Source organism: Seriola aureovittata, chromosome 5 (assembly GCF_021018895.1).
Source record: "Seriola aureovittata isolate HTS-2021-v1 ecotype China chromosome 5, ASM2101889v1, whole genome shotgun sequence".
Taxonomy (NCBI): domain Eukaryota; kingdom Metazoa; phylum Chordata; class Actinopteri; order Carangiformes; family Carangidae; genus Seriola; species Seriola aureovittata.
In genome coordinates this window covers 21,295,605-21,322,345 of record NC_079368.1, presented here as the reverse complement: position 1 = coordinate 21,322,345, position 26,741 = coordinate 21,295,605, and the positions used below count along the sequence as shown (strand labels likewise).

General features: G+C 39.9%; 2 protein-coding genes across 24 annotated transcripts in view; both read right to left on the bottom strand.

Moving 5' to 3' along the window:
• Positions 1 to 5,080, bottom strand: part of LOC130169216 (potassium channel subfamily T member 1-like) — an 80,334-nt gene extending 75,254 nt beyond the window's left edge. For 3 of the 23 annotated variants that reach the window (XM_056375737.1, XM_056375731.1, XM_056375734.1), the window contains exons 1-3: positions 4,710 to 5,077; positions 1,232 to 1,280; positions 207 to 377 (exon numbers count right to left, since the gene is read on the bottom strand). In XM_056375737.1, the coding sequence (XP_056231712.1) occupies positions 207 to 377; positions 1,232 to 1,280; positions 4,710 to 4,776 (287 nt within the window). In that variant the 5' untranslated portion in view covers positions 4,777 to 5,077. Of the gene's footprint in view, positions 1 to 206; positions 378 to 1,231; positions 1,281 to 3,174; positions 4,112 to 4,709 lie in introns of those variants that run through there. The other 20 variants (XM_056375735.1, XM_056375745.1, XM_056375733.1 and 17 more) reach the window with 18 other exon arrangements.
• si:ch73-29c22.1 (kelch-like protein 20) lies at positions 4,577 to 12,711 on the bottom strand. The gene is made up of 6 exons (XM_056375754.1): positions 12,534 to 12,711; positions 10,422 to 10,565; positions 9,771 to 9,904; positions 8,061 to 8,272; positions 7,596 to 7,702; positions 4,577 to 6,178 (listed from the first exon to the last, which is right to left on the bottom strand). Exons 1-6 carry the CDS (start codon positions 12,632 to 12,634, stop codon positions 6,121 to 6,123), a joined length of 756 nt encoding a protein of 251 aa, XP_056231729.1. The 5' UTR covers positions 12,635 to 12,711; the 3' UTR covers positions 4,577 to 6,120.
• Positions 12,712 to 26,741: the final 14,030 nt, after the last annotated feature.

Here is a 26,741-nt window from a genome sequence, read left to right as displayed (position 1 = left end):
TAACACACAACATATATGTAACTTCTGGAATGTGTGGACTATCATTAACCACTGACAACAGTGTTTCAAGTATCACGGGAGATTTAACATAGAGTAGATGTATGCATGCACACATACACACAAACACAAAGCGCCCTCTCCAAGAAAAGCCCTGGGCAGCCTCTCATATTCTACATACTGTACAGTAATAGTGTTCGTCATGTTACCTGTCATCATTCTGAAATGTCTGGTCCCCCAGCAGTAAGTCCCTGAAGCGGTAGCGAGGCGGAAGAGGAGGCACCTCTGAATCCACATCTGCCATCTTGAGAGCCGAGATGTCCAGAATAACACCTGAGTTGCTGCTGTTATTCTTCTGCAGGGTCTCAGTGGAGGGCCTGCTGTATGAGAAGAGCAGTATCTGCACGTCAGTATTCCAGCTTTTGCACTGGTCTGCTAAGAGAGCCTGTTACATTACAATGATTCATATTACAGCTCAATTTACAAGTTAACAGACAGAACAATAAGGCGCCTAAGATAATTTGTTAATGCAGGGAATTCAAGGCAATGAATGAAAAGTCCATTACTGGTGGGAAGATTCAATGCTCTGGGAAGTGTGAGGGCAGTTAAAGGGCTGTATGATATGCAAGAGCGGACTTTTCAATCAAAACAATCAATGTTCAGACTATGGTCTATAACAGGGAATATGGCTTAAGTTGCAATTATTGAGGATGACTTAATAAAAACAACTGATAATATTTTCATTGGGCCTCATCTGAATAATGCAAACACTTGAATGAAGAAGCTCGTCTAACTCCTAAGCTTTTCCATCTGCAATGTCAAACACAGCTGAGAAAAACAACTTAGATGATTTGATTTGCTAAACGGGGACATCATTTTCGGAGTCAAAGCAAGTCATGCATGAAAGTCTGAACTGATGCAGATTATGTATGCAAACTGTCCTATTTCATATGCATCACGTTTTAACAAACAAAATCAAATCAACATATACAATCGTATACATTATTCATAAAAGAAACACTAACATTTTGCCCCCGTCAAAGTGGACAGTGTCAGGTTATTACAGAAACAAAAATGAAAATGCCATCCACCTACTTACAATAGTATGTGTGCATGCCATTGTGTGTGTCTACTGCATACAGTACTGGCTACATATTTGTGTGTGTATGTATATGTGTTTCTACAATGTCACTCAGTGTCACATGTAGGGGAATGAAGTGCTTAAGGAAATTACCTGTCACCATGGGAACTCGATGGTCGGCGTGGAGGGCTCATGGCTGCCTCTTGTGGAGGGGGTTTGATTGACAAACCAGAGGGAGAGAAAGAGAGGGATGAGAGTTTAAATACACTTATTAAAAATTCACCTCGTTAAGACTTGGGGAGGATGTAACATGATTACATTCACTGCCTGTGTCGCAGCTTAACTCTGCTCCAAGTTGAGCAAGCCCTCTGAAATGTGCCACTCTTTAAACAGAGTGGGATTACAGAGACACACTTTAATGCAACGGTGCAGTTTAATATTAATGTGTTCACTGTCTCACACATGCCCAATTGATGCTGTTTTATTATTTATAGTATATATTCTGATAAAGTGGAAAGTAGCATTTCAGGGAGGGTCAATCATCTATTACTTGCCTCCTGTTATGTGTTTACTGGAGGCACCCTACGGTATAGGTTTTATTTTGTGCAGCCATGGCTAGCAGGGATCCCCTTATCAAGGAGGTGTTAAACCCATTTTCTGCCCATGAAGCAAAACAGGGAGAAACAGGACAGTGACATTTCTACCACACCTCTGTACACTGTATGAATGTGTTAGAATGTATATACTGTCATTAATGTGTGTGTTTCTGCTTGAGTGAATCCATGTTCAGCTAATTTAACAAATGGTTTTTACATGTTTAAATCACATGATTTAGTCGTATCTAGTGTTAAGATTGCTTCAATTTCCCTCTAAAGTGCTACAGAGGGAGCAATAAGTGGGTAATACAGAGCTGTGTATTTGTGTGTGCGGTCATCATAGTACAGTGTGGGCAGCCTTGAGTGCGCTAATAGCACCCAGAGACATGCTCTGCCTGATTAACAGTGAAAGCAAAGAGCCTCAGATGCACAGACAGAGGAAAGAGAGTGGGGTCATGACAAATGAGTGTGTTGGAGAGAAGAGGAGAGGAGAGGAGAAGAGGAAATAAAGAGGGTGAATGCGGAAGAGTAAAGAACCAAGTGAAAAGATAAAATAAGGAAAAAAAGAAAAGAAAAGTCTGCCATTGGAGTAAAATAAACCTTGTCCCCTGTGAAAATACAGAGTCTGCAACCTTTGAGAGCTGACATAATGGATGAGGCAAAGTGACCACAATAATAGCGAACAGAGTTGCTCCCGGTAACAGACCGTCTCCACTTAATGGAGAGAATACCAAAGATTCAGACCAAAGAACAGATCAAGCGAAAAAAGTAGATGCAAGGCAGGGATAAAATGGGTCTCTAAATAAATAAGAAGGCCCAGGGTGGGAAGAATTAAAAAAAAAAAAAAAAAAACTGAATCAAAACTGACTAATAAGACATGTGAAAATAATATGCAGTCTTATGGACACTGACAGTGTATTGTAAGAGTGTGGTTAGGCAAAAATAAAACTGTCATTTGGACAAGTGTTTATCTCAGAAACACATCATCATATTTAAAAAAGTTTGTTAATTACAGCACAAAGCCTTGAAAAGCTTCCATGCTAAAACAGGCTGCACAGTGTGCACACTCACATTTACTTACTATAGTCATTCTTCAGAACCTTGTCACTTTTGGTCATGAGTTTCATCATGTACCATTGATCAACCAAAACATCTGCAATTAAATCCACTATAAATCTTAGAGGCACACTAGCTAAAAAGTCTGCAAATGGATAGGAAGGTCACAATAAACTCCCATATGAGCACGATTGCAAAACTAAGCATTAACGTATAACAATGTTTAAAATATAGAAAATGCAACAAAATTGAACCACAAGCTTAATGGTATAATTGAAGTTTCCCTACAAATTCCCTTCAGCATGAATGGCAATGTTATGACCAACAGACATTATTTACTTATTCTACAAGGTAAGTAGCTAGACTCAGAAATGAGCACCATAAAGTCAGGCTCCCTGAAGAAACATAGGCTACACGGTTTGACCTCTTGCTAAATTCGTTTACCTGGCTGTGTTCCCGCTTCTGTCCAAGGTCCCATCATCATAAACATAGGTTTGGTTTAGTAGACCTCCAAAGACTGTCCATACAGTACTGCCTGAGTGACAGAGGATGTTTGCCATCAACGTGTCCCTGCGACAGCTCTGTCATCATTGGAAAATGGCAATTACAAGGGGGAGGGAAATCGACTCGAGTGGTCAGGTGGCAAACAAGAGTCCAACGGAGTTAGCTTAAGCTTTCAGGTAAATCAAAACTAATCCTCGTGGAGCCTTTCGATGACGGAAAGACGGGTCATGAACAAGCTAGCTTACTCCCAGTACTAAACAGCTGTCTAGGTGCTGGCTAGTTGGGTTATTTACGTTTATGAGGAAAAATTAGTTCCGGCCCTCAGCTTTGATTGGCTGACGTGCCTTCGAAACCGTTGTAAATTATCGCACACCTGACGGTTAATTTAAATATCAATGCGCGAGACCGCAAAAAAACGCCACCGATACGGACGGACTTCATTGTCGCTTAGCAACAACTTTGTTTGCTACTGTTGACGAACTACATAGCTCGGCGGAAGAACTGATGAACTGTTATGTTGTGGATTATCAACTTGATTTTCCACTTGCCGTCTGTTCTTTTTTAAATTAGCTCGCAATCCGTAACTGTTTTAAGCTGATCACAAATCACAACGCCCGGTCTAAAACCACCTTGAGCCGCGCTTCTTAAGGCTTTCCCCGTTGATGTCTTCTGACATTGGCGAGCGGAGTTAAAATAAGGACATCACGAAAGCGCGCTGTGCTGGCTGTCGGTTGGTTTCCACGCTTTCCTGTCAGCATCAGCATCCTTTTCCTCCCCAGGAAAGAGCAGGAGGAGGGCGCCCGTTTCTCAACCTGAAGTCACCCACGGGTGCCTCGCCATCTGTCGGAGAAGCTTGAAATGATTCTGTCTCTATAGAGGGAGCTGATGCGTTTGAAGTTGTCACGAAACTTCTCACAAAAATCCTTTTTTCGTGTGTGTGTGTGTGTGAAACGAATACACCTGACTGTAGATGCTGTAATTCTGCGTTGTCATGGTTTTGTCCACACCATTTGCCAAATAAAATCACGCTTGTCTTTGAATTTAAAGTTGTAAGACAGCGGGTTTATGTCTAGACAAACAAAGACTCCTTCTGCTTTATAAGAAATGTCATATGGGGTTAAATACTTCTGTCAATCACGTGTATGCACAATATCCTCATCTGTCAGAGTCATCTGGTGGTAAGAGGTAGAAAGTGCAACTTTGTTAGTCTACTGTATGTGTAGGCTACATGTGAATGAAGAAATCAACCATACTAGTCACTAAAACATAATCTTACAGACCAAGGATTTAAATGACCAGTATATACATTTACCTAAAAAAAAAACCTGCACTGGAATCAGTCCCCAGATTATTATTTATTCAATTTCTCATAACTTCACAAAATCCAACAGCAGTGATGGAATCAACACAACATGCAAAGTCTTCTTCACAATATCACAATAGGCAACACATATTATTTTTCTGTTAAAACATACCTGGAAGAGCTCTGTCTTCTGCTATTTGCCTCACAACTGTTCCTCTCAAATTGAAAAAGATATTCATTTTTATGTGCGCAGAGGGACTGGTGGGAGAGACGGAGCTGGCTGCTGTGTGTCTCTCCGGAAAATCCGTGTTGCTCTACGTGCGTTCCTTGTGCTCAGCCTCTCCACATTTCAGCCTATTATTCTCCAGGGGAAAGAGCTCTGAGCGTCATCATTTTAAAGCCCACACAGCTACTTATGCTTTCCCATGCCAGCAGTCAGATTTCACTCATTGGCTTATTTCACCCAGGATCTTTAGTCCCAACGAGATTTCTTCTCCATAACTTGATCCAGCTGATTTGGTTATTTTTCCATCCCATTTCGTCATGTTTACACAAGCTAAACGATGAATTATGATGAAATTTGTTTACACTCTACTGCTGTGGGTCATTTGCAGTGCAACGGCAACACAGAATTTCACAGGAGCTGAGGCACACACATAATGTGTCATATGATTTACATCTACATAGAAAGAAAAGAAAAAAAGAAAGAAATTAAGAAATGAATTAAGAAAGACTAAAATTATGTCTCAAACTGACTGAAGCGATTAAAGAAGGTTCCCGTACAACATATTTTTTTCTTCAATATCCCTATTTAAAGGATCCGTGGTCGGTTTAACATTCAGTACACCTTTTACACTTCCAACAGCCACCTGAGTTTTTCACCTTCAAAGCATCGTACAATATATAAAGGCTAAAATGACTACTTTCATGCAGTCATCCTAGCTACTGTATAAGTATTTCTTTCACATCCAAATCCTGAACCTTCTTAAACTAATTACCTGCATTAAATCCACGTTAACATTCATTTCATGTCTTTGCCTCATGCCTGTTGCGCCACATTAATCAGTACAATGATGACTGAGTATCACATCTCAATATTTACAAGTGGTACTTATGTACTATCCCTTAAAACACTAGATCACTTTGTCCTGTTTCACATTCTGATTATCTTTGTGCAAATATAAGGTCAGTGCCAAATTCATTCTGTATTTGAAGGCTGTCAATCCAAAACTTGATCTGCTCATAGGCAACCTGAAATGTATTTGCCACTGATTAATCTGAATAGAATATTTCTGCTTTGTAAGGTAGAGACATAAAAAAGACCAGTAAATTTAATGGTAACCTGGTAGCCTATAATGTGCTGTAATGCTCACAGTCGTTTTGTAACAGCGGTTGCCAGCTTCAACTAATGCAGGCATGTCTCGTTTTGGAGTGAACTCCTTAATTATTCAGTCATTATGCTGCCTTACTTAAACCATATCACAATGTGTCCTGGAGCCCGGCGTACATCCATTAGGGCTATTTCTCTCTAACACCTTTTTTTTTTTTCCTTCATGTTCATATAATATGAACATTGTCTAGTCTCAGCACAGCAGAGCCACTCTCCCTCCCGGATGCTTGCTCTTCATGCTTCCAAAGTGTCTAAAAACAGATGGAGAGGGAAACAGTGAGACTCAGACAGCGAAGCACTCAGATTCAGTGAGCAGCCTGAAGGCATATATAATATATAGAAGCTGTACATAGGCTGCATAAAGCCTGGTGCATGAATCACAAAGTGGCTCTATTTGTCTGACTGTAAGCAGCAGACTGTATTGATGTAAAGTATTTTTTGTACTGAGCTTGAAGTTTATTTGACAACTCTATCACAATGGAAAGATAGACAGTAATCTGTAACATTAATTACATTAAACGTTACATTTATATTTTAATTAATTGGAGCAATTACATTGGGTGATAACGCTCTTCTCTTTACATTGGTCTTAGACCTGAGGTAGCCTGGGGTAAAGGGTCTAATATTTGGGGCCTAAAGTTACTTGCATTAGACTAATCTATGAGCAAAAGGAAGACCCAACACTACAGACCAGCCTAAGACACCTTTGTGAAACCGGCCCCAGGGGTCTCCAACAGGCGGCTCACCCAAAGATGCTGAGAATATAGTCTGTACAAACCATGGATGCATAGCACGAACTTTAAGCAACACAGCTTCACTCAGTAAATCTACTTTTCCAGGAAACTGGAAATATGTTGACATGCATTACAGTAAGTGAGTTAAGCCCACGTTTTAAGTGTACCGAATTAGCTATTTGTTCCTGTTTGTTATGTAGCATTGAATGTGCTGACAACTATCACTGTATTACTTACTAAAGAGCTTCTTTTTCTCTGATTTCTAAGCAGATTTATGAACATTTATTTGCAATGTTGTCATCATGTCAGTGTGCTCAGGTTTGGCTGAATGATAGCTCGGATTTTTGAAACCCACTGATGTGAGTTTCAGCTGTTTTTGGTACAAAATGTGAATTTTTGATATTGATGTCTGATGACTTGTTAAATTATCTTATTCATCTGTTTTGATTTGGAGATACGTTTGAATGTTTTGATACAATGTGTGAATAAATGTAATCAGTATTATAAGACACAAGGAGCTCTCAGTCCATTTTATTTAGTCAAAGTAGCTCTCAGAGTAAAAAAAGGTGGAGGCCCCTGGTGTAGATGCTACCCCTATTGCTAAAATACTGATTGTGGGTTTAGATACAAATATATTGTATCTTTTGTACTTCTTGTTTCCATGTAAATACATTTGCACATTATGGCTTGCCACTGCTAACTGATTATGAATCATTTCGGCCTGTTTCTTAAAGCATAATTATGGCTTTTATGTTTCCTGCAAATAACAATAAAATGGAATAGAAACAAATGTATGTTTGTTTCTTTGGGTGTTATTTGAATGATGAGTGATTTTTGGGGAATTCCAGCAAAAAAAACAACAACAAAAAAAAAACACCACAGCAATGAGCACTAAGCAGCATTGAGGATGTGGCAGCATTAGGTTTCCTCTTACCTCCATGTGTTGGTTTCATGGCTGTAAACTTCTATTGTTTTCAGGTTGGTGACACCATCAGAGCCTCCCACAGCCAGCAAGGCACCATTGAAAACTACAAGGGACGTCTGAGGCACAAAACACAAGAGTAAGTGTTTTATTTTATAAAGAAAACAAATAAGTTTGAATAGAATAGATTTGACTATTTTTTCCCTCTATTGTAATAGCTTTGTAATAACAATCATCAGGTCAAAAACCTTAAATACAATACAAAACATTTAGACTGTGGGATCCAAAGATGGTAATGAGACCCTAAACATCTACTTAAATATCTTAGATAATCTGTATAAAGAAAATTATGTCCTTTCCTCACTCGTATCTCGTCTCCGTCTTTCCTGTTTTTATCATTTGTATGTAAATATACCCTGAACGTGAAATCAGAGTGGAGCCCTTACATGTGATCTGTCATGGTCATCCATTACTCACGTTGTTCCTCTTGTTCCTCATGCGTTTCACGGGCGACCACCTCATGGTGTCGGGGTCAAACCTCTCAGCAGCGCAGAGCTCCAGGTTGAGCTCGTCTTTGCCCCCGGCCACATAGATGCGTCCCAGGTACACGGTGCAGCCGGCGTTCTCCCTGGGACTCAGCATGTGAGCGCATATCGACCAGGTACCATCTACAGGGCTGTAGCGCTCAACTGGAGAACATATAGAGGACAGCAGATGTCAGAGGCCATATATACCATATAATACACGACTACACACTCTGTATGAGTAATGGTAGCTTACAGACAGCCAGTGTTTATATTTATATTGGAAAAATGGCCAGGTTATATTGATCTATTACAATTTTAGAGTGTTTGTCAGAAAGCAGGATCCTGATGATATGAATATAATGTCTATTTTTACATAAAAGTCTCTCTAAAATGATCCACAAATATTGTAATTTTGAACTGTTTTTTCGAAAGCACTTGATGGGAACCTAAAAAAACGTTGTGGGAAATTTAGTGACGTACAATTCTCACAGAGACTGAAATAGTCAACAGACAAGTGGCAGCACAACATAACCCCCATTTATCTTTGGCAAGGTCAAGGGGTTTAAGAATGTGTGTGTGTGTGTGTGTGTGTGTTTGTGTGTGTGTGTGTGTGTGTGTGTGTGTGTATGTATGTGTGTGTGTGTGTGTGTGTGTGTGTGCGTGAGTGTGTTCGTGTGTTCGTGTGTGTGTGTGTGTGAGAATGTGGGATACAGGCAGAAACTACATTGTCACTACGTCTGACTTCAGTCCTGCCAGACCTCAAAGAGCTGTCAAAGAAAGCTGGGATTATTTAAAATAGTGGTGGGAACAAGTCAATTCACAAAATAACAGTTAACTATTTGCTGAGTGGCATTCCTGTATTCTTTGTTACTTTGTATAATTTGTGCCAGTTGTACAAAGTCACATTAACACATAGGAACTCAACAAGAACTGACTATTAAAGGGTCCCATATTTTTTACTCTTCCAGTGTTTTATTTGAAGTGTTGATATCCATAAGATATATTTGTGGTTTTAAGTACCAAAAACCATCTCAATGTAGTTTTACACCCCCCCCCCTCAGGCTTCTCTCTGGAGCTCAGATCTCAGTCGGTGAGCCAATCAGAAGAGACTGTTTTCTCAGTGATCAAATAAAAATATAGCAGATTTCAGGTAAACCATCAGAGAAACCAAATCCCGCAAGGCTGAATGGAGGCTCCAGTTGGGCTGGGATTGGGGCATGGCATGCTTTGTTGTGACATCACAAAGTTACAGCCTGACGGCTCGTTTTAAGGCTCAGTTTCTGAATACAGGCTGTGTTCACTTCTCTGTGGACTGAGGCTTTGATACTTTCACAGTATTAATATAGAACCTAGACTTGCTTTATAATCAAAAAACACATGGATATCTCACTATACAATATGGGGCCTTTTAAACGTGCGTATATAATCAATCTTTAACATTTTCCAACTATAACTCTGGATTTGAGCTGTTAAAAAAAGCAATTTGAAGACCTCACTTTGGGCTCTGGAAATCCATGATGTGCAATTTCACTAGACTCAACAGTATATTGATTAATTGGAGAACTGATTGACAGATTAATGGAGGCACTGACTGAATATGTGAGTGCCTGAGGTTTAACGTCAGATAAACTGTTCCTTAATCCGTAGTCACATGTCTCACCTGAGCGCAGAGCCATGTCACCGTCATTCCCTCCGATCACATACAGGTGACCCCCCAGCACAGCAGCCACTGCTCTGGTGCGTCTGGTCAGCATCGCTGCCTGTTTGCTCCACATGTTCATTTTTGGATCGTACCTAGAACAATGACCTGAAGGTTAGTGGGACCAACTTAACAAATATTGCGTCAATCATTCACATTTTTGCATAACTCAAATGAATCATTTCTTTGTTCCTTCCTCTGAGTCAGCCACTTCAGATTGCTTTCAAAGTGATGTGAAATGTCAGGTAATTAAGATCGTTATTGCTTTCATTCTGGATATAAGACACAGTCTACTCATTCCACGTTCATTTTATCTTCATTTTTTTAAAAAAAGGTAAGTTTTTGCTTATGGAGCAAATAAGGAAAAAGTAGCAGATGATGTTAAGAATGAAAGAAAAATGAAAATCTGTGTTAAACATGTTCATCTTCTTTACAAAAACCAAAGAGAAACCTTTTGACTGCAGGATTTGATGGAGAAAATAATAAATACAAGGGTTAAAAGTGAATCAGATGTCTTGAACATCATCTCATCTGTTTCCATTGATTATAAAAGAGGACTCACAATTAATTCTAGAAGATAATGATCTTTAATAGCACTCAAGCTACAGTTACCTCTCCACAGTATTCATAGCAGTGATGCCATCGTGTCCTCCAATAGCAAATAGGTATCCGTCCATCGCCACCAGACACACGCCGCTGCGGGGGCTGCTCAAGGGTGCTACATCTGTACTCCAGCTGTCTTTGTCTGGGCTGTACCTGGCATGATGGAGGTCAACGAGCGAGGGGTGTCAAAGTGTTGGTGGTGGGTAAAATCAGCTGCTGGTGATAAAAACTTGACTAGAACTGACACAGACGAAAGCTTTCACAGATAACATATATTTTTTAAGTGTTTTGTTTTGTACGCTTGCCACTGTGTGCTTTTGAGGAACACCCATAAACACACATTCACACCGAGAGAGAGCATTTTTAATTGTGCGAGTGTTTGTGTAAACATCAGCCAGAATGTTTCCTCTCCACTGGGAGGCCATCAAAAATCGTTTCCTCTGCGTTCAAGGCCATTAGAAGAAAACCCAGATCCCACAAAACAACACTTTCCTTTAATTGGCAAAGTTTTTGCTTGAGTGACGTCAGAAATGTCACAACAGCGCTGTTACCACCCCTCAGAGACTGGGTGCACTCCGGTAACCAAAATGAGAGCTAGCTGACTCAGACCATTAACAGCAGATCAGTCTGGAGCAGGTCTTTCCCCTACTGGTCTGCAGCCAGCTGGGGGATGATCATTATGGGGTGAGCTGACTAGCATTCATTTAAGGAGTGACTGTGGGAATTGGGAACTGAGCCAGCTCCTCTCGAGACATCTGATATAGTAGGAGGAGAGCAAGTGGGATAAAATGTGCTACAGGAGAGCAGGGTATATGTGTGTTTATTTTTGACTTTCCTATGCCTATGAGGAATAAATACCCAGGCAACACGAGCAGATGAGGGAAATCCTGAAAAAAAAGGGGATTCTGGGTGGTCCACTGCTCATTAATAAAAATGGCTCAGGGTTACAATTTGGGTTTACAGTAATGTCAAAAGCTCTACATCTGATTTCTGCCTTAATGCTGACCTCTATTGTTCAGTGATGTAAACAACAACAACTCGTAGAAATACATTTTTCTTTCCTCTAACAAATGTAGTGATAAAGCACAACTATTTTAAAGAGGCCGTCAGTGGGTTAAATGATGTGCCTCCCACATTATGTTTTCCTCTGTGTGTGCTGTAGTTTTTCATTGCCCAAAACTGGGTTATTGCTTTATATCCAGGGTTGATTTTACAGTGTCACAGCCAAGTCTTTTTGGACATATAAATCTTTTGTGCCCTTTTCATTCATTCATACTTTTAGGGGCGCTGGAGCCAATCCCAGCTGACATTATGTGAGGGCAGGGTACACCCTGGACAGATTTTCAAGCTATCACAGGCCATATACAGGACACATAGAGACAAACATCCATTCCCACAATACGGGGAATTCAGAGTTGCCAATTAACCTACTCTAACGGCAGGTTCAAACCCAGCACATTACTTCTGTGAGGCAATAGTACTAACCACTGCTCCACCATGCCTGTTTTTGCCCTTTATTTTCTGTATTCTCTTGTGTTACTGCTATCTTGGTCAGGAAACTGAACAAAAAATGTAAATGACAATGTAAAACAAATGTTTGTACTGTAATCTCATTGAAGCTTTGTAATAAGTTATACAAGAAAAAGGCCAGAGGTCTTTCCATGTCCAATAGCTTCCTGGTGTGGACCGCTTTGTTCAGCCCTTGCCCTACAAAAGCAGCTCTTACTTGTTGTGAGACGACTGGCATTTGAAACTGTCACCCCGCCTCCAACATGCTTACTTGCACATTTACCCACTTTGATAACCAGTGTGAGGTAATGAAATGGTTCATCAGAGCTGCACCCAGCTTATTCCAGAAAATCAAAAATAAACCAAAATAAACAATTTCAATTACAACCACTGCAGTTTGATGTTTGTAATAATAACTGGAAGATGAGATTCAAAGGAGCATGTGAGGTTCTTACAGCAAAAAATCCTTTGCTTTAAACAGCTTCAAGTGATAAAACCGTGGGAGAAAATTTGACATTGTTCTTTGGAGATGAACATAATTGCCAAATTAGCCGTAAGATAACTATGCACAAATTTTAATGGAAGACGTTTTGAAACTGCACTGTCTCTCACCTCTCCACACTGCTGTAACATCGGACGTTATCTTCTCCACCCACTGTATAGATCTTGCCATCCAGATTGCCCACAGCCACACTGCCACGGTTGTTGACCATGCGTGCCGCTGTTCTCCACTCGTTGTACTCAGGACAGAACTGCTCTACCAAGCAGGATGGGTCGTCCTGGGTCCATCCCCCGACTACCAAAACAGAGCAGGGCACTCGTTATTTTATTAGGCCTATCTTTATGGTGCTGCCACAACTGCAAAAAGAAATTTTAGTGTCAAATGTATAATCAAAAAATGATTATACATTTGGATGAAAATGAAAATGTTTCTCTTCAGGCTTCTTTTCTCACTTAAAAAAAAAAATCTTTCTGTAAAAGCAGTAAACAAAGCACATTTAGGCATGGATCCAATAGTACTGGGCTGTTTTGACTGGTTTCCATGGCCATCCTTGGCAGAAAGAGGAGTGATGAAAGTGGACTGAAAATGATGATTAATTTATTCGGCAGCAAATCCACAGATGGAAGACGAATTAAAGGAAAAAACAACATTAACCGTCTGGTGTTGAGCAGCTTCAATGCTCCTTGGCAGAGAAGTAACAGGCCTCTGGAGCTCAGCACTTTTCTTCCTAAACTGTATTCACTCACTTTGTGTTGTGATGATGGTGGTAGAGAGGGCTGTCTAACAAGTTGGTCCAAAATCTCTCATTCTTTTTCAGTGTCTGCTTGTGCCCTGTATGAAGGCATCTGTATGTTTTAATGTATCTCTGCCTCAAGACTGAGAGTTCCACCTCTGTTTAGCCTTTTCATTAGTAGCCATACAAGCTCCCTTTTGTTTGATAAACAGGCTCCAGAGACACCTTGGAGTAGCAATATGTTATCCTGTCTTTGCATAGAAGCTATTTGAGCTCACAGTCTTGCACCTGAAGGCAGATTAGGAGGGGATGTACAGTTGATTGGACACTAGATGAAGATTTGTTTACATAGAAGCTCTATGGAATCATTCTCTGTCTTGTCAGGACTGGCTGAGCATTGTTAACGGTGGTACCGATAATAATTCTCATTATTAACTGTGTTGTAAATAATAATTAAGAACCTCGTCAGGAGACAGAAGCTGTGCAAGAATTATATGTTATCTAACGAACTAAACATTAGATATTAACAGCAGATCTTCTCTATCACATGCTACTGGAGCATGTGATAGATACTGGAGCCTTTACAGTAAGAGATGAGCACAGCAGTCTCTAGACATTTAGGTATCCATACAGAAACCACATTGCACATGCTGACTCACTTCACACTGACATGCCTTACTGGGACACTCGGGAAGAACAGCGTCATCATTAATGTTATTAGTAATGTTATTAGTAACGCCTGCCCTTTTCATACTGTGACTAAGTCAAAATATCTGCTAAGAAAAAGGTCACAATCGACTTATTTTATATTTACGTTTGACCATTGTGGTGGACTTCCACAAAATTTGTAATAAGAAACACATGAAATGGAAAGTTCAAGCAGAGAAAAAACCTGATGACATCATCAGACTCATTTTCCCAGACTGCAGAAAGCCACAGAGCCACAGAGGAACTAATTTAGGAACTATTTTCAGAGGCTGAGTAGAGTGCCCCTTTAAAATAATTTCATATATGTATGTATGTATATATATATACATACATACATACATACATACATACATACATACATACATACATACATGTATGTATGTGTATATATATATATATGGTTCCTGCTTTTATTTCTAATGTCTCTTATTACTCTTCATAATAAAAAAACTGGTCTTGAAAGTAAAAGTTCTGCCTTTAAAATGAGAAACTCTCCCTGGCAGATCTACACGAACACGGGAACTGACCCACAAACATCATGTCAGTGGAGAAGTCTCTGGCGGGACGTTTGCTGAGCCGTGTGCGGAGGGGGAGGCGGGTTGACACGGGGCGATGGCGGGGGGACCCTCCTTTGCTCTTTTGGATCAGCATATGGCGGGCCTCTGGTTCCTCCACGGCTGCTCTGTGACATACGGTCACAAAATAAAATTAAATAGATGTGGACAAATTTTGAAGTTATGACTTTCTTTTAAGGGACCGGCTAACTAAAGCAAACATCATCATCAAGCAAATTAGAGACAAATATTTAAAAATGTTTTAGGTTCCTATCATTTTTCACAAGTAACATAATATGCATGTCTTATTTAGAATTAACTATGAAGGATTTACACTACTTATTTTATTGATTAATTCAGAAATATATCACCTCACAGTTTTCCCAAAGTGAAAATTATAGTACAGAAATTACACAAAAGATGTCAAATTAATCTAAATTATGCAAAACCAGCCTCAAAGTTCACTCACATCTCTTCAATGTACTGCACCTGCACAGAGTCTCTAAATTAGGATCAATAGCCTTACCCTTGTTCATTGTACACTCCCATCTTTTATCTCCTTAGCCAAGATTTGTGCTTCTGCCTCAGTGCAGCAACTTCGTGCCAGGTGTCTGTGCCTCCTCTGCTTTATCAGTACACACCGCTCTGTTCCCCGCAGGCTGCCCTTAAACTACTGGCTGTCACCGCTTTCTGCTCTGAACGACATTGTACTTGACTGCTCCATGGAGTTAAACCTCCTCCCCTTAGTGACAAAACCCCCACCCACCCGAGTGATTCATCCCACTATCTCTTCAGCCTGAAATGCAAGACTCCCCTCACACACCTTTGCTTCCATTTGACAAACTGTGGTGCCAAAGGAAACTGTTGGTTTCAATTTGAGGTTGAGACGAGACTCTATCAGTGGCCTCTAAGTTACTGTGTCACTGGTGTGAGTTTAGACCATGAGCAGGCAACCATGTGTCCTGGTGGCTCAAGAGTATGTCGAGTCTCACCTTCCTTCCCTTCATGTTGATGAGCTTCAGTTGAAGGATTTACGTTTTTGTGTATGTTCTGTGCATTTCTCTGCACATATTCATTTACTGCAAGCTGATAGGCCAGGCTGGACGAGACTTTCATATGTGTGGGTGCAAGTTATAATTACAGTATCTACAAATGAATTAAATAGGTTGTAAAGGCCAAATATCAACTTTTCAGCATTCTGCAAATATTTTCTTTTCTAGATTTGATCTCTGCAAATGTCCAGTGATTTTTTACTTTTAGAGAATAGTGAATGATCATCATTTAAAACATCCTTATAAATAATCATTGACTGGATGGGTGATAATTCAATAGGATTATTGCACATTATGTTTTACAAATTTGTTGTCTGATCAACTGCATAAGAGTGAAACAACTTACTATTACGTATCATATTTTACTTTGAGCTTCTGCAGCTATCAACTACAGCACATCTCAGCTTCTCGGTTTTCATCAGTAGATGGATGCTTGTGATGAAGACCAAGTCATATGTTTAAAGTTAGGGCCTTTTTGTCAAACTATTTCTAAGGTCAATAACGAACTTTCACCTTGTGACAATGATTTCGGACACATCACTCAGCCCTGTTATTGACTGTGTGAGTGATTCTCTGTTACTCTGTAGGTAAAGGGGTTTCCTCTCTGTTATACTGAGGGCACCCTGTAAGTGTTGGCAGCTACATTCATTCGTCTTCACCATTTCACATTTTCACCAGAGGGGTCCAAATATCCATTACTGTCTGTCCTGACCCTGTCAGCTCCCTCTCACCCATTCCATCACTTCTTTCCTGTCTCTGAAATTTTCATGATGCTACAGAATATCTATATCTATATCTCTGTCCAGATAGATCTGTCTAGATAGATAGATAGATGGACGGACAGACAGACAGAGAGACACAGACAGACAGACCAGGTGAAGCAGCTGCTGCGCTCCCCTCCGATAAGGCCCTCAGAGTTAATCCACTAAGAGAGGACTCTGAGGTCTTGAGGTAGACAGAAAATAGATCGTCTAACTATCCAGATAAGAGTAGCTGAGACTTACCTTAAGGTCCGACTGTGATGATTATAGTTTCATCCTCTGAAATGTCCTGGACATACCCTCGCAGAATCAACAGAGAGACCCAAACACTTGGCTAGCAGCTCTCATTTGGCCACTTTATGACCCTGGCAGCTCGGCTGCACCCGCCCGCCTGGGGCCACCTGAGTCATTCAGCTGTAAAATCCAAAATTTTCAGGAGGTCAAGGGTTTAGTGAAGCCTGTGAGGATAGAAAAAAAAAACTGCTGACAGGCTATCTCCTGGACCGTAAACAGGTCTTTTGTGTAAAGAGTTTGCATTTCTTTCTTGATTTGCGTCAACAAGAAGAATAAAAAGTGGAAAATATGGGTGGGTATTTATGTTACATTGGTCTGTGGTCTGCGGTGGATTGCTCTAAATAGTTGACAGCTAATCAAAGTCTAAAATCTTTCTAATTTAATAACTGTAATATGGAATACTACTACCATTTCTTGACTCAGAAACTCAAGTAAGTAATGGGAGCTGTCATGAATCTGGCATAATTTGAGATGCAGATAGCATTTGAAATGAGGAACCGTGTAGGAAAAGAAGTAAAAGAGAGAAAAGTAATTATTCTAAAAGCAATACATCAAAAGTGACAAAGTATAGAGGGTCCCAACAAAAACAGCCCATATCAATTTCATCTAAAGCCTGGATACAAGAGGAACCAGTCATCCTCAATCATCACTAAAATATATCTTCCACCAACCTAATAACTGTCTGTTTCATTTGTCTCTTGTGTATTTGCCATGTAGAAACAGATTATGTTATTTTAAAGAAGTTATGTATAATATGCAGTGGATCTATTTCTTAACCAACAGCTGGGTCTAGTGAATGCATACAGCATTTCAGCATTCCTGTACTCACGCTAATAAATCTGTACAAAAGCCAGGCGACTCTTGAATGACTTGTTTCTAACACATCCTGGAATGTACTGGAGTTTGACATTGCATACGTATAAATGAAAGACCTGCCATTTAATCATAAGCCTGGGACCTTTTTTGTTAATGCAACATACAGTATGTCCTCATCATTAGTTTTTTGTTTGAAAGACGAGCGCTAAGAAAAGTTCAGAAAAGGTGTGTAAAACAGATTCCTAATATAAACTAGGAATCATCATCAATCACCCATCATTTCGGAAAGGGATGGGTGACGTAGTTTACAGTACAGTATGGTGGTCATGTGAGAGGGAAGGTAAGGCAGATAACTCTCCTGAGCTGTCAGTCCTCTCACATGCCAGGGAGCCGGTCTACCACCCAGCCAGCCAATGACACACTAAGCCGCCTGCAGCTGTCTCTGGGGACTTCCTGCCGAACACATGTCACAACAATGAGGCATGCTGCGCAGCTCCCATGTAAGTGATCCTCAGCCTTAACACGTCATCCCCCCTGACGGTAAGAGAAGATATACTCTTGGTATGTAAACAGAAATGTTTCCTAATCAAGATGTTTAATAGAAAAGGCAGAAGGGAAGAGAAAACAGGACAGAATGCAAAGAAATGTAACATTTATATATACTTTTTATTAAATGGAAAATGTTGAGATGAGTCCATGTATAAAGCAGCATGGCCACAAATTGTTTTTGTTCTGATTTCGGGCAGGGAATGACTATCACAGAGATAAGCTTTAAATGATTTTTACTCCTCTGCCATGCTTTAATTTATGTTTTATGTTTTGTGTGTTTATGTGTTCTTTGATTTGCACATCTCCTCTTTTATATTGTTTTTTTTCCGTTTGTGTAAATCCTGAATTAATCGTGAATCCTGAGAATTATTATCAAACATAAACAAATACGAACTTAATTACCTTATAAAATGTCAAAACAATGGCAGCAACATCACTATTAACAACATTTTACATAAATATCTTTTTTATGAGACAACTGGATCTCGTATCCTGGAAATTCAGTTTAAGATGGTTAGTAATTTATTATCTTTTAAATGTTCATTCCTTTCTGTGCTATTTTCATCCAGTTAATGACGTCTTAGTGAAATACACATCCCAGCTCCAGTATAAATTCTGTCGCAGCCTTAGATTACCTCACACCATGCTCTGTACATTTTAAAAAGTAGGGTAAGTGTTGACTAAGATAAAGGATGTGTTTTGGCACTAAAAATATCTTCCTTGATGTAACCTCAAATCTAAAGTGGTTGGGGAGGAAAACTAAAAACTGTTCTGCAGTGCCACTGTTTTGTCATCATATGCAGTACATATTTTTAGGTTCTTGCTGCCAGTTGTGGGGCGACCTTTGGCATGCTAACCCTGCATGTCAAATATGATCTTTAAAGGTTGTGGAAATGTCACGTTTCTTGCAGTTGTTAAAAAAAAAAAAAAAAGTGCTGCAGTTGACACAAAAATCCAGTTGAGGGGAAAGTGATATAGAAGTCATGGGATGGACATCAGGAAGAGGATCCCGGACACTATAAAGTTAACGGCTGTGCAGTCTCATGTGGTGACACTTTTGACAGGTGATTTTGAGGCATGGAGGCCTGTGAGTGTAGAGAAAATAGAAGATCTTCATAGTCAGGTCAAGACCGTTTTCACAGGCCTAAATATTTCAACAGCCTCATGCATTCTATTATTGTCTGCTTTCTGACCTCAATCTAAAAGGTTAAACACAACATAGAGAATAAAAATCATGCTGTGTTGGCCAGTAAGAAGTGGGGCAGTACCCCAATACCCTAACTCTTAAAAACGGCTGACAACATTAACATTGCACTTCTGCCATCATTTAAAAAAATCCTTGTAGATAATTGGCTGTATTTCATCCAGCTAGAGCCAATCCCAGCTGACAACAGGCAAACAAACTAGTGCATTTGCCCACATTTGATTGAAAGCTGAGGATTGTGTAAAGGCATTCTTGAAAACTAAGACTATCATAACTGGAAAATTAGCAGGTGAGACAGGATGGCTGCAGTTTTTCCTCTAAGGGGCGATTTCAGAAATTTTCCACATCAAAGTCTGATTACAGGTCATGAGCAGTACTACTGCTTATGTGGAACAAAGTTCTCTGATTAACTGCCTCAAGTGATGTCACTTGGGTCTGCAGGCTACAGTGAAATTAAAGACCGGGTGATGAGTCAGCAGTGAGTTTAGCAGACCTGTCTTTCTCTGACAGTCAAGGCTACATTAGCCACTACTAGCATAAAACAATCAAATCTCCGACCAAATTGTGAGTTGCATTGTGGGTAATGTAGGCACCAGGTTTTGACAAGGACGAAGAATGCATCGAATAAAAACAGGTGATATATCTCTGGCTGTGCTGCATCCATTTGAATCCTTTTCATTAAACTGTCCATCATGAGCCCGACAGTTATAGCAGTGCAAGGCCAAATCAGTGTCTCAGCTAGCATGCAACTAGTAAACAACTGAGAGCGGGTCATGATTACCATCCTCCTGGGCGTGTGCAAATTAAGCATAGCAATGAAACACAGCATATTTTCAAAGCAAATATCACTGCAACGCCCGACCTGTTTCACCCAACAACCTCCCTTATCTAACCTTCCCATTAAAATATAACAAATGCCCTGAATTCTGTTTTTTGCCTGTGCATAAGGATTTCTATTTTTAACAATGAGGAATTAATATGGTTATAATCACATCATTGCTAATCCATCAACAAACAGCCATCAACAAAAACCATTACAGAAAACACTGTTCAGAGCCGAGTGTGGGCAGCTCTAATGCTGCACAGCAAACCAGAAGCAGGAGTCCATTAGTATATACCTGAAACACAGGGGGCTTAGTAATCAGATTCAAATCTTTACTGGCTTCCCAGACAGGTCTCAGAAGAGCCTTATATCCAGCCCACACACTATAAATCTGCACAAGGCTCTGTGCAAGTGTTACCTTTAGCTGACATTACACAGGGCTACAATGAGAGATTAGTGGAATTATATACTATAACTAGAAAGTTCCTGGAGAAATTTTGAATGTGCTTGCTGCTTGGTGCGTGTTCTTAAAGAACAAATGTGTCCCCACAACCACAGCAAGACATGTATACACACATGTACTTGCCCTTACAGAAGTTGATCTGCAATAAAGCTATACCGCTATATCCCCATATAGACGATAGCTTCTAAGATCGAACTTTTATTACCTATCTTACCTCCCTGATAGCAAATTGACCCCGCACTGGATCTGTCCTGGAGGTATCATAGGCTCTGGAACGGATCGACACCTTCCTCCTCACTAAACACTACTCCAGTTGCAATGTCTGAACATGTCAGATTATCTGTACAATTTCGACTTTCTTCAAAAAACCCTCCACTGATATCTTCAAGGTCCCTCTCTGTTTGTGCAGTCATCCTTAATTTGTTGAAGTCGTTTATCTACATCTACACGGGTCCTCCGTGTTAAGGTGGAGCTGGACACAGTCTTTCTATTCATTATATCTAAAAGAAATATTTCAGAAACACAGATTACAACCAGTGATCAAGCAAATAAGCAGGTGAACAGGCAATAAGCTGACATAACATTTTTAATTCTGATAATATTTTGTCATGGTTTGTAATAGCATAAAGATGTATTATTACAAGTACAAAACTTCAAGATATTTGAATAGCCCTAAATAACAATCTTATAGACTGTCCATCACATCACCTTCCCTAAATTAGTGAGCGATGATCAATTAGCAAGTGTTTAGCCACAACTCGTGATTGCGATCAAACCAATATTAATTCCTTGCATAGCTTTTACATTTTTTCTAAGATATCTCAACACCTCTAATTTCACTCTCTTTGCTGGTGGAAATGAGTTAGGTAGATGGATAGAGTACTACTAACTGAAAAAGTGGAAGAGAGCGCACGCAAATAAACAAAAGGGAAGGGTTCCTGTTCAACAAAAAACATTACCATAGGCTGAAAATTAGAAAATAAAAAAAATGCGCAAAACAGTTGAATAAAAATAAGAGACCTGCAACACTTGCAAAGCCACAATCATTATGCACATTATGCTCATATCTTAAGCTGCTAAATGGTCCAATACTACTTTAATTGCAATACTGGAAATATTTCAAAATAGGCATCAATAATACCATTTGACCACTTAACTATCGTAAAAGAATAGAAATACTAACAAAGAAATAAATCAAATAGACTGTACAGTTTTAATACTCAACATACTATTGATAATTGTGTGAATTCCCAACTGAGTTAGTGTTAATACTCAGTAGCAACATGTATATTATAACACTCAAGTGTCATTATTGAAGAAGATTGAATAAAGTGTTTATGAGAACCAGCACCAAAGAGCGAAATAGCCCTTAGAATGCAAGATAGCATTTCATTTTTAGAGTAGATTTTTCTTGTGTCCCTGATAGCAGGATCTGTCTCTCTGCCACTCAGCGTATTTGAAAAAAGAAGGAAGATAGTTGTTCAGCAAAGACGCCACTATGTGATAAGTGGAGATATGCAGCTGCAGAGGCACAAATTCATGTCAGATGCGCCAATCTCCTGTCTGTAACACTCCAGCAGGGATTCAGTGATGACTCCGCTTCACCTTCTGCCATCTGAGCTGAAAACAGTTCAAAAGGTGCCTGTCCTGGTTTTACCTCTCTTATGACTTATACGCCACTTTTTCCATCTTATTTTGGATTTTGTTGCTGATATGTGAGGATTTGAATCTTGATCACAGCGAGGGGGAGAATCTAATGAGGGTGACTCTTTATTTTTATAGTGACAGATTCCAAAAAAGGGAATTTATATAGACAAATGCCGCATATCATTGAATTCGTTGCCCAAAATTCACTGCAAGCAGTATGATAGATAATGACCTGAAAGCTGATTACCATTATGTTTGTAATGAGTGCTCTTATTGTCATTATCCTGCTCTCTAATAGGCCCGTGCCTGGTAAGACACACTGCTACCATGGCGGTTTCTCAGGTGTCTTGGAAACTAAGCTCAAATGCACAGTAGTAACATTATCACCTCTCTCTACTTGCGTAATACGTCAACCACTCACTACTGGACAATAGTACTGTAAAGTATAAAGTTACAAACCCAGTCGAATAAAGTCAAATATAATAAATGTAGAGCCCTGCAGACAGGATTGGGGATAATAAGACACAGTGCAGATATGAAAATGCATTCAAAAGACAAGTTATGTAATGAAAATGAAGAAATTTTGAATGTGCCTGCTGCTTGGTGCGTATCCATCACACACATTTCAATCTCTACAGAGGACATTACTTTGAGTTTCATAAATGTTGCAGAGAATTATCCTAACTCTGATCTCAGTCACTGCAGGTATCCCTCAAAAAGCTCTTTGAAACTCTGAGGACTGGCCAAAGCGACCTCACAGTCATGGTTTCAAACCTAAGTTTGTCCCCTCAACTATAGCAATGGTACATGTATACACACATGCACATGCCCTAACAGAAGTTGATCTGCAATACCATGCGTCCAAAACTGCGGTCATAAAGTGGAGACGGTGTTTGTGTGTCCGTCAATGTATGTGTGCGCGTGGTGGTAGGACCTGCCAAAGCTTAACCTTCAAACGCAAACAATCACACATCAACATACACACACACAAGTACAAGCAAATACACTGTGTTGATTTACCTTGGAGCTACCTGAGTTAAAAGGCTAAGAGTTAACTGACCATGACTGTGAGGTCGCTTTGGCCAGTCCTCAGAGTTTCAAAGAGCTTTTTGAGGGATACCTGCAGTGACTGTGGTCAGAGTTAGGATGATTCTCTACAACGTGAATGAAACTCAAATTAACATCCTCTGTAGAGATTGAAACGTGTGTTTCAATGTTATTGCATTGCAGGCACATAATAACACTGACCTGGCCAACTCAAGCAACTGGGGTTCAGAGTCGAGAACTCGCTGACATGTGGAAGAGTTGGGGGATTGAACCACTACACCCCATTCAACCAATTATACAGTTCCTCCTGAGGTCACAGCTAATGAGATCACACTAATTTATATACAGCACACACACACGGTGGATGGGTTCCTTAACCCTAACAAGGCTAACATGGACAGATAAACAAATTCACATGTAGGAGAATTTCAGGTCATCTGAACTGCATGTCTGGACTGCAGGAGTAAGCACATGCAAATTCAACCCACACAATCATTTTCAAAGCCAGCACCCTCTTAAGGCTACAGTGTTAACACAGCGCTACACTACATGATGCTATATGTACCGTGTGGCGGTGGGTGATCAAGGCTTTCTGTGAAAACAAATCCGTGAACACTGTGTCATTACAAGCAACAAGTTGGAACATAAACACCACTGGGTGGTCTTATAGTTTTATAATCCATTACCATTAAATTCTAATGCAGCAGCTTCTCATACTTGCAGCAAGCCATTGCTCAGGTCTGATGATTAATGGAACATAATTCTGGGGCTCAGACAATATTTCCTTTTTTTTTAGCTGGGCCCTCACATGCAGCCTGCTCCATGTCCCGTCAAAAGGGTGCCAGCGTGCCACATGGCTCTACCAGTCTCCAGCTGGGACCAGCTCCGGCACCCCTGCTGCTCTGCACAGATGGGACAGGTCACTCATGCAATCCTCTGACATAGTACATGGATGTTGTGTTAACTTAAGATCCTAGATGGATGGTATCATAGCGTCATATTGTTAAACCTAATGTATGGTACGTCCAAACACTACTGTTATAAGCAGAAAGATACTAAAATAGCTAAATAATGCAGGTAAAATAAATACTTGTTTTAAGTGGAACAACAATGCACCAACAATGCATACTATTTGTATTAATTGTATTTCCAAATTTGGTGATTTAGATTTTTTGATTTAAACCAAAATATAAAGTGTTTGAAACATTTTACAAGTCCTTAAGCTGTGGTGCTAAATAATCTAGTGGTTAAAATGCATCTGGGTAAAGCTGCTTTGCCTGGTCAGAATACTAAAGCAGTCACAGTCCAGTAAAGTCATTTTAAGCTTATCAGTTTGTCCAGTTGTTAATTCATGCATTGATACGATTTTGGTCCCCCTGTTATTAGACCCCTGTCCTCCCAGGAGAGTAGAAGGCTGCAGCAGCCGGGTAAAGGGCGCCAATGTAAATGATTCCTAATGTGAAAAAATTAAACCTGACAAACTGCATCACTGCAAATAGTTGTGGAGAACAGGATATTTGTGTGTGTGTGTGTGTGTGTGTGTGTGTGTGTGTATGTGTGTGTGTGTGTGTGTGGTTGCATTATTAATTCCTAATGTGTGAAATCAGTGTGCAATAAGCACTGCCTCTTCCATCTGCCAATTCCCAGTTTTTAGAAAATATAAATCCCCTGTGTGATGTACTCTTGCTTTTTGGTATTAAATTAATTTTACCATAACATGAAATTTGATGGAGTGTTGAAACCAGGCACCAAATGGCTGCATCCCAGACAGCCTGGCGACCGCAGCAGTGTGTGCAGCAGGTCCAGTATTTTGTGGAAACTCCACTATATCTGCCAATTAGAAGTTTGAGTGGCCACAATAAGCAGCGTGACTTAGAGTTTCTGACAGCAAGAACAGATGATACAGCACTTCAGAAACAGGGAGGTAATTAACCACAGTGGATCAACACACCACTGTGAGAGTTTCAAGAAGAGCTTCCAGACTTCTCTCCTGTATGCTCTGAAGTAATATGACAAAGTAGGATGATATGATGGGCTGGTTGGTCTTCTTGCACCCTCAAGTGGTGAAACGTTGACATGACAGGATGCAAGAGAAGACATGGTAACTGATGTTTGCTCATTATGACAATGAGCAGTATGTGCTCTGCTGTTCATTTACTATACATTTTGTATTTTGTGATATTCCCACCATATAAAATAACACATGGAAATCAACCTTAGGAAAATAAATGAAATGTCAAACACCACATGGCACGAGGAAGAAAGAAATTTGAGATCAATGACTATAAGCCCGAGTTATCAAGATGAATGACCTGAAGCTGCTCCATAAACAACCACTGATTGATTTATTAATTATGATTAATAGCTCATAATGTTGCTGTTTTATCACAGAATTCTTGCACTGCGATGTGTTCTTCACAGAAGAGGCTTGCGTGTCACTAGAAAATCATGATGAATGAAACAGTCCACATTGGCTTACAAGACAGCATAGCTTCATATAAGCCAGATATAAAGAGCTCTCATTACAACACTAAAAAAAAGTTCAAAAATACAGGAGACCAACTCCATCAATTTTCAAAATCAAATCCTCAGACCTTCATTGTCAGCAACAAAAAATCACAGGCAGAAACATTTATTATATAAAACTGGAGGAATCAGAGGAGTAGTCCAACTTTAACCACATCAAAATTAAACCATTCTATTTTTTGATTATCTGCACACCAGAATATTTCAAGTCAAGTCATTTGATGGATAAAGAACTCTCTTCAGTCATCATATGATGTACAGAAAGAAGAAGAAGAAGAAGATGGGACTCACTTTCCACCCTCTCCAAAATCACACAGCTCTGTTTTCCTCCGAGTAAACCGTTGTTTCGTATACATATGTGATATTTATGCTGTTCTTTCCCCATCTCTACACATTTAAATTTAATAGTTTTTGAAAGTTGTGTTCACTCTGACACAGTTGCACACTTTAATACTTGGAAGCTGCCCAGCGAAACTATTGGCCACCGAGCAGCTCCACTCACTCCCCATGGGGTTAATGTGCTCATTGAAGGGCACCTCAGTGGTGGTAATGAGGCAGAGGAAGCATTGCTCTTTCACTTTAGCCACCTAGATTTGTCCTGCTCGTCAAGAAAATGAACTGTCAACTTTCCCGTCGCAATCTTTTTTTTTCTTTCTAATCTTCGGGCCAGTAAGTCCCAACCCGAGGAATTTACTTCTGCAGTTATCAGGCTGTACCTGGTAACTCAGTAAAGTGTAAGTTAGGCTGAAGAAAAACTAGTCAGCAATGTAGCAGAGAAATCTAAATTGTTAGCTAAACGACAGATAAATGGTTGAAATGCTGTGAAACTGCCATCCCAAGTAAACACACAGCCACTGTGTTTACTTGCCTTGAATTTCTGTTGAAATTCTATGAAGGCCATTCCATCTATCGAAGGGGTGGCATAAAGGGGTACTCAAGCTCATTTGATTCATCACTGCTTTAAGGCACTGCTGCTTTATATTGGTTATAAATTATACAATGGGAAGAATAAGAGGAAATGAAATCTATTCTGCTTCTTTTCTTTTCACAATGAGAAGCAGGATGAAGGGTCAGAAATCTAAACTGTCCCCTGAGAGCAGGATATTACATAAGCAGTCAATAAAACTCAGTAATAGATGGC

Bases quoted from the DNA above. Each gene is read 5' to 3' on its own strand.
- si:ch73-29c22.1 (XM_056375754.1), bottom strand. From the start codon at position 12,634: ATGGTCAACAACCGTGGCAGTGTGGCTGTGGGCAATCTGGATGGCAAG. The intron at 9,905-10,421 runs GTAACTGTAGCT...TCATTGTTCTAG, and splicing joins GCTATGAATACTGTGGAGAG to GTACGATCCAAAAATGAACA. The intron at 7,703-8,060 runs GTGAGTAATGGA...TTTGTGCCTCAG, and splicing joins TGAGGAACAAGAGGAACAAC to ACGTCCCTTGTAGTTTTCAA.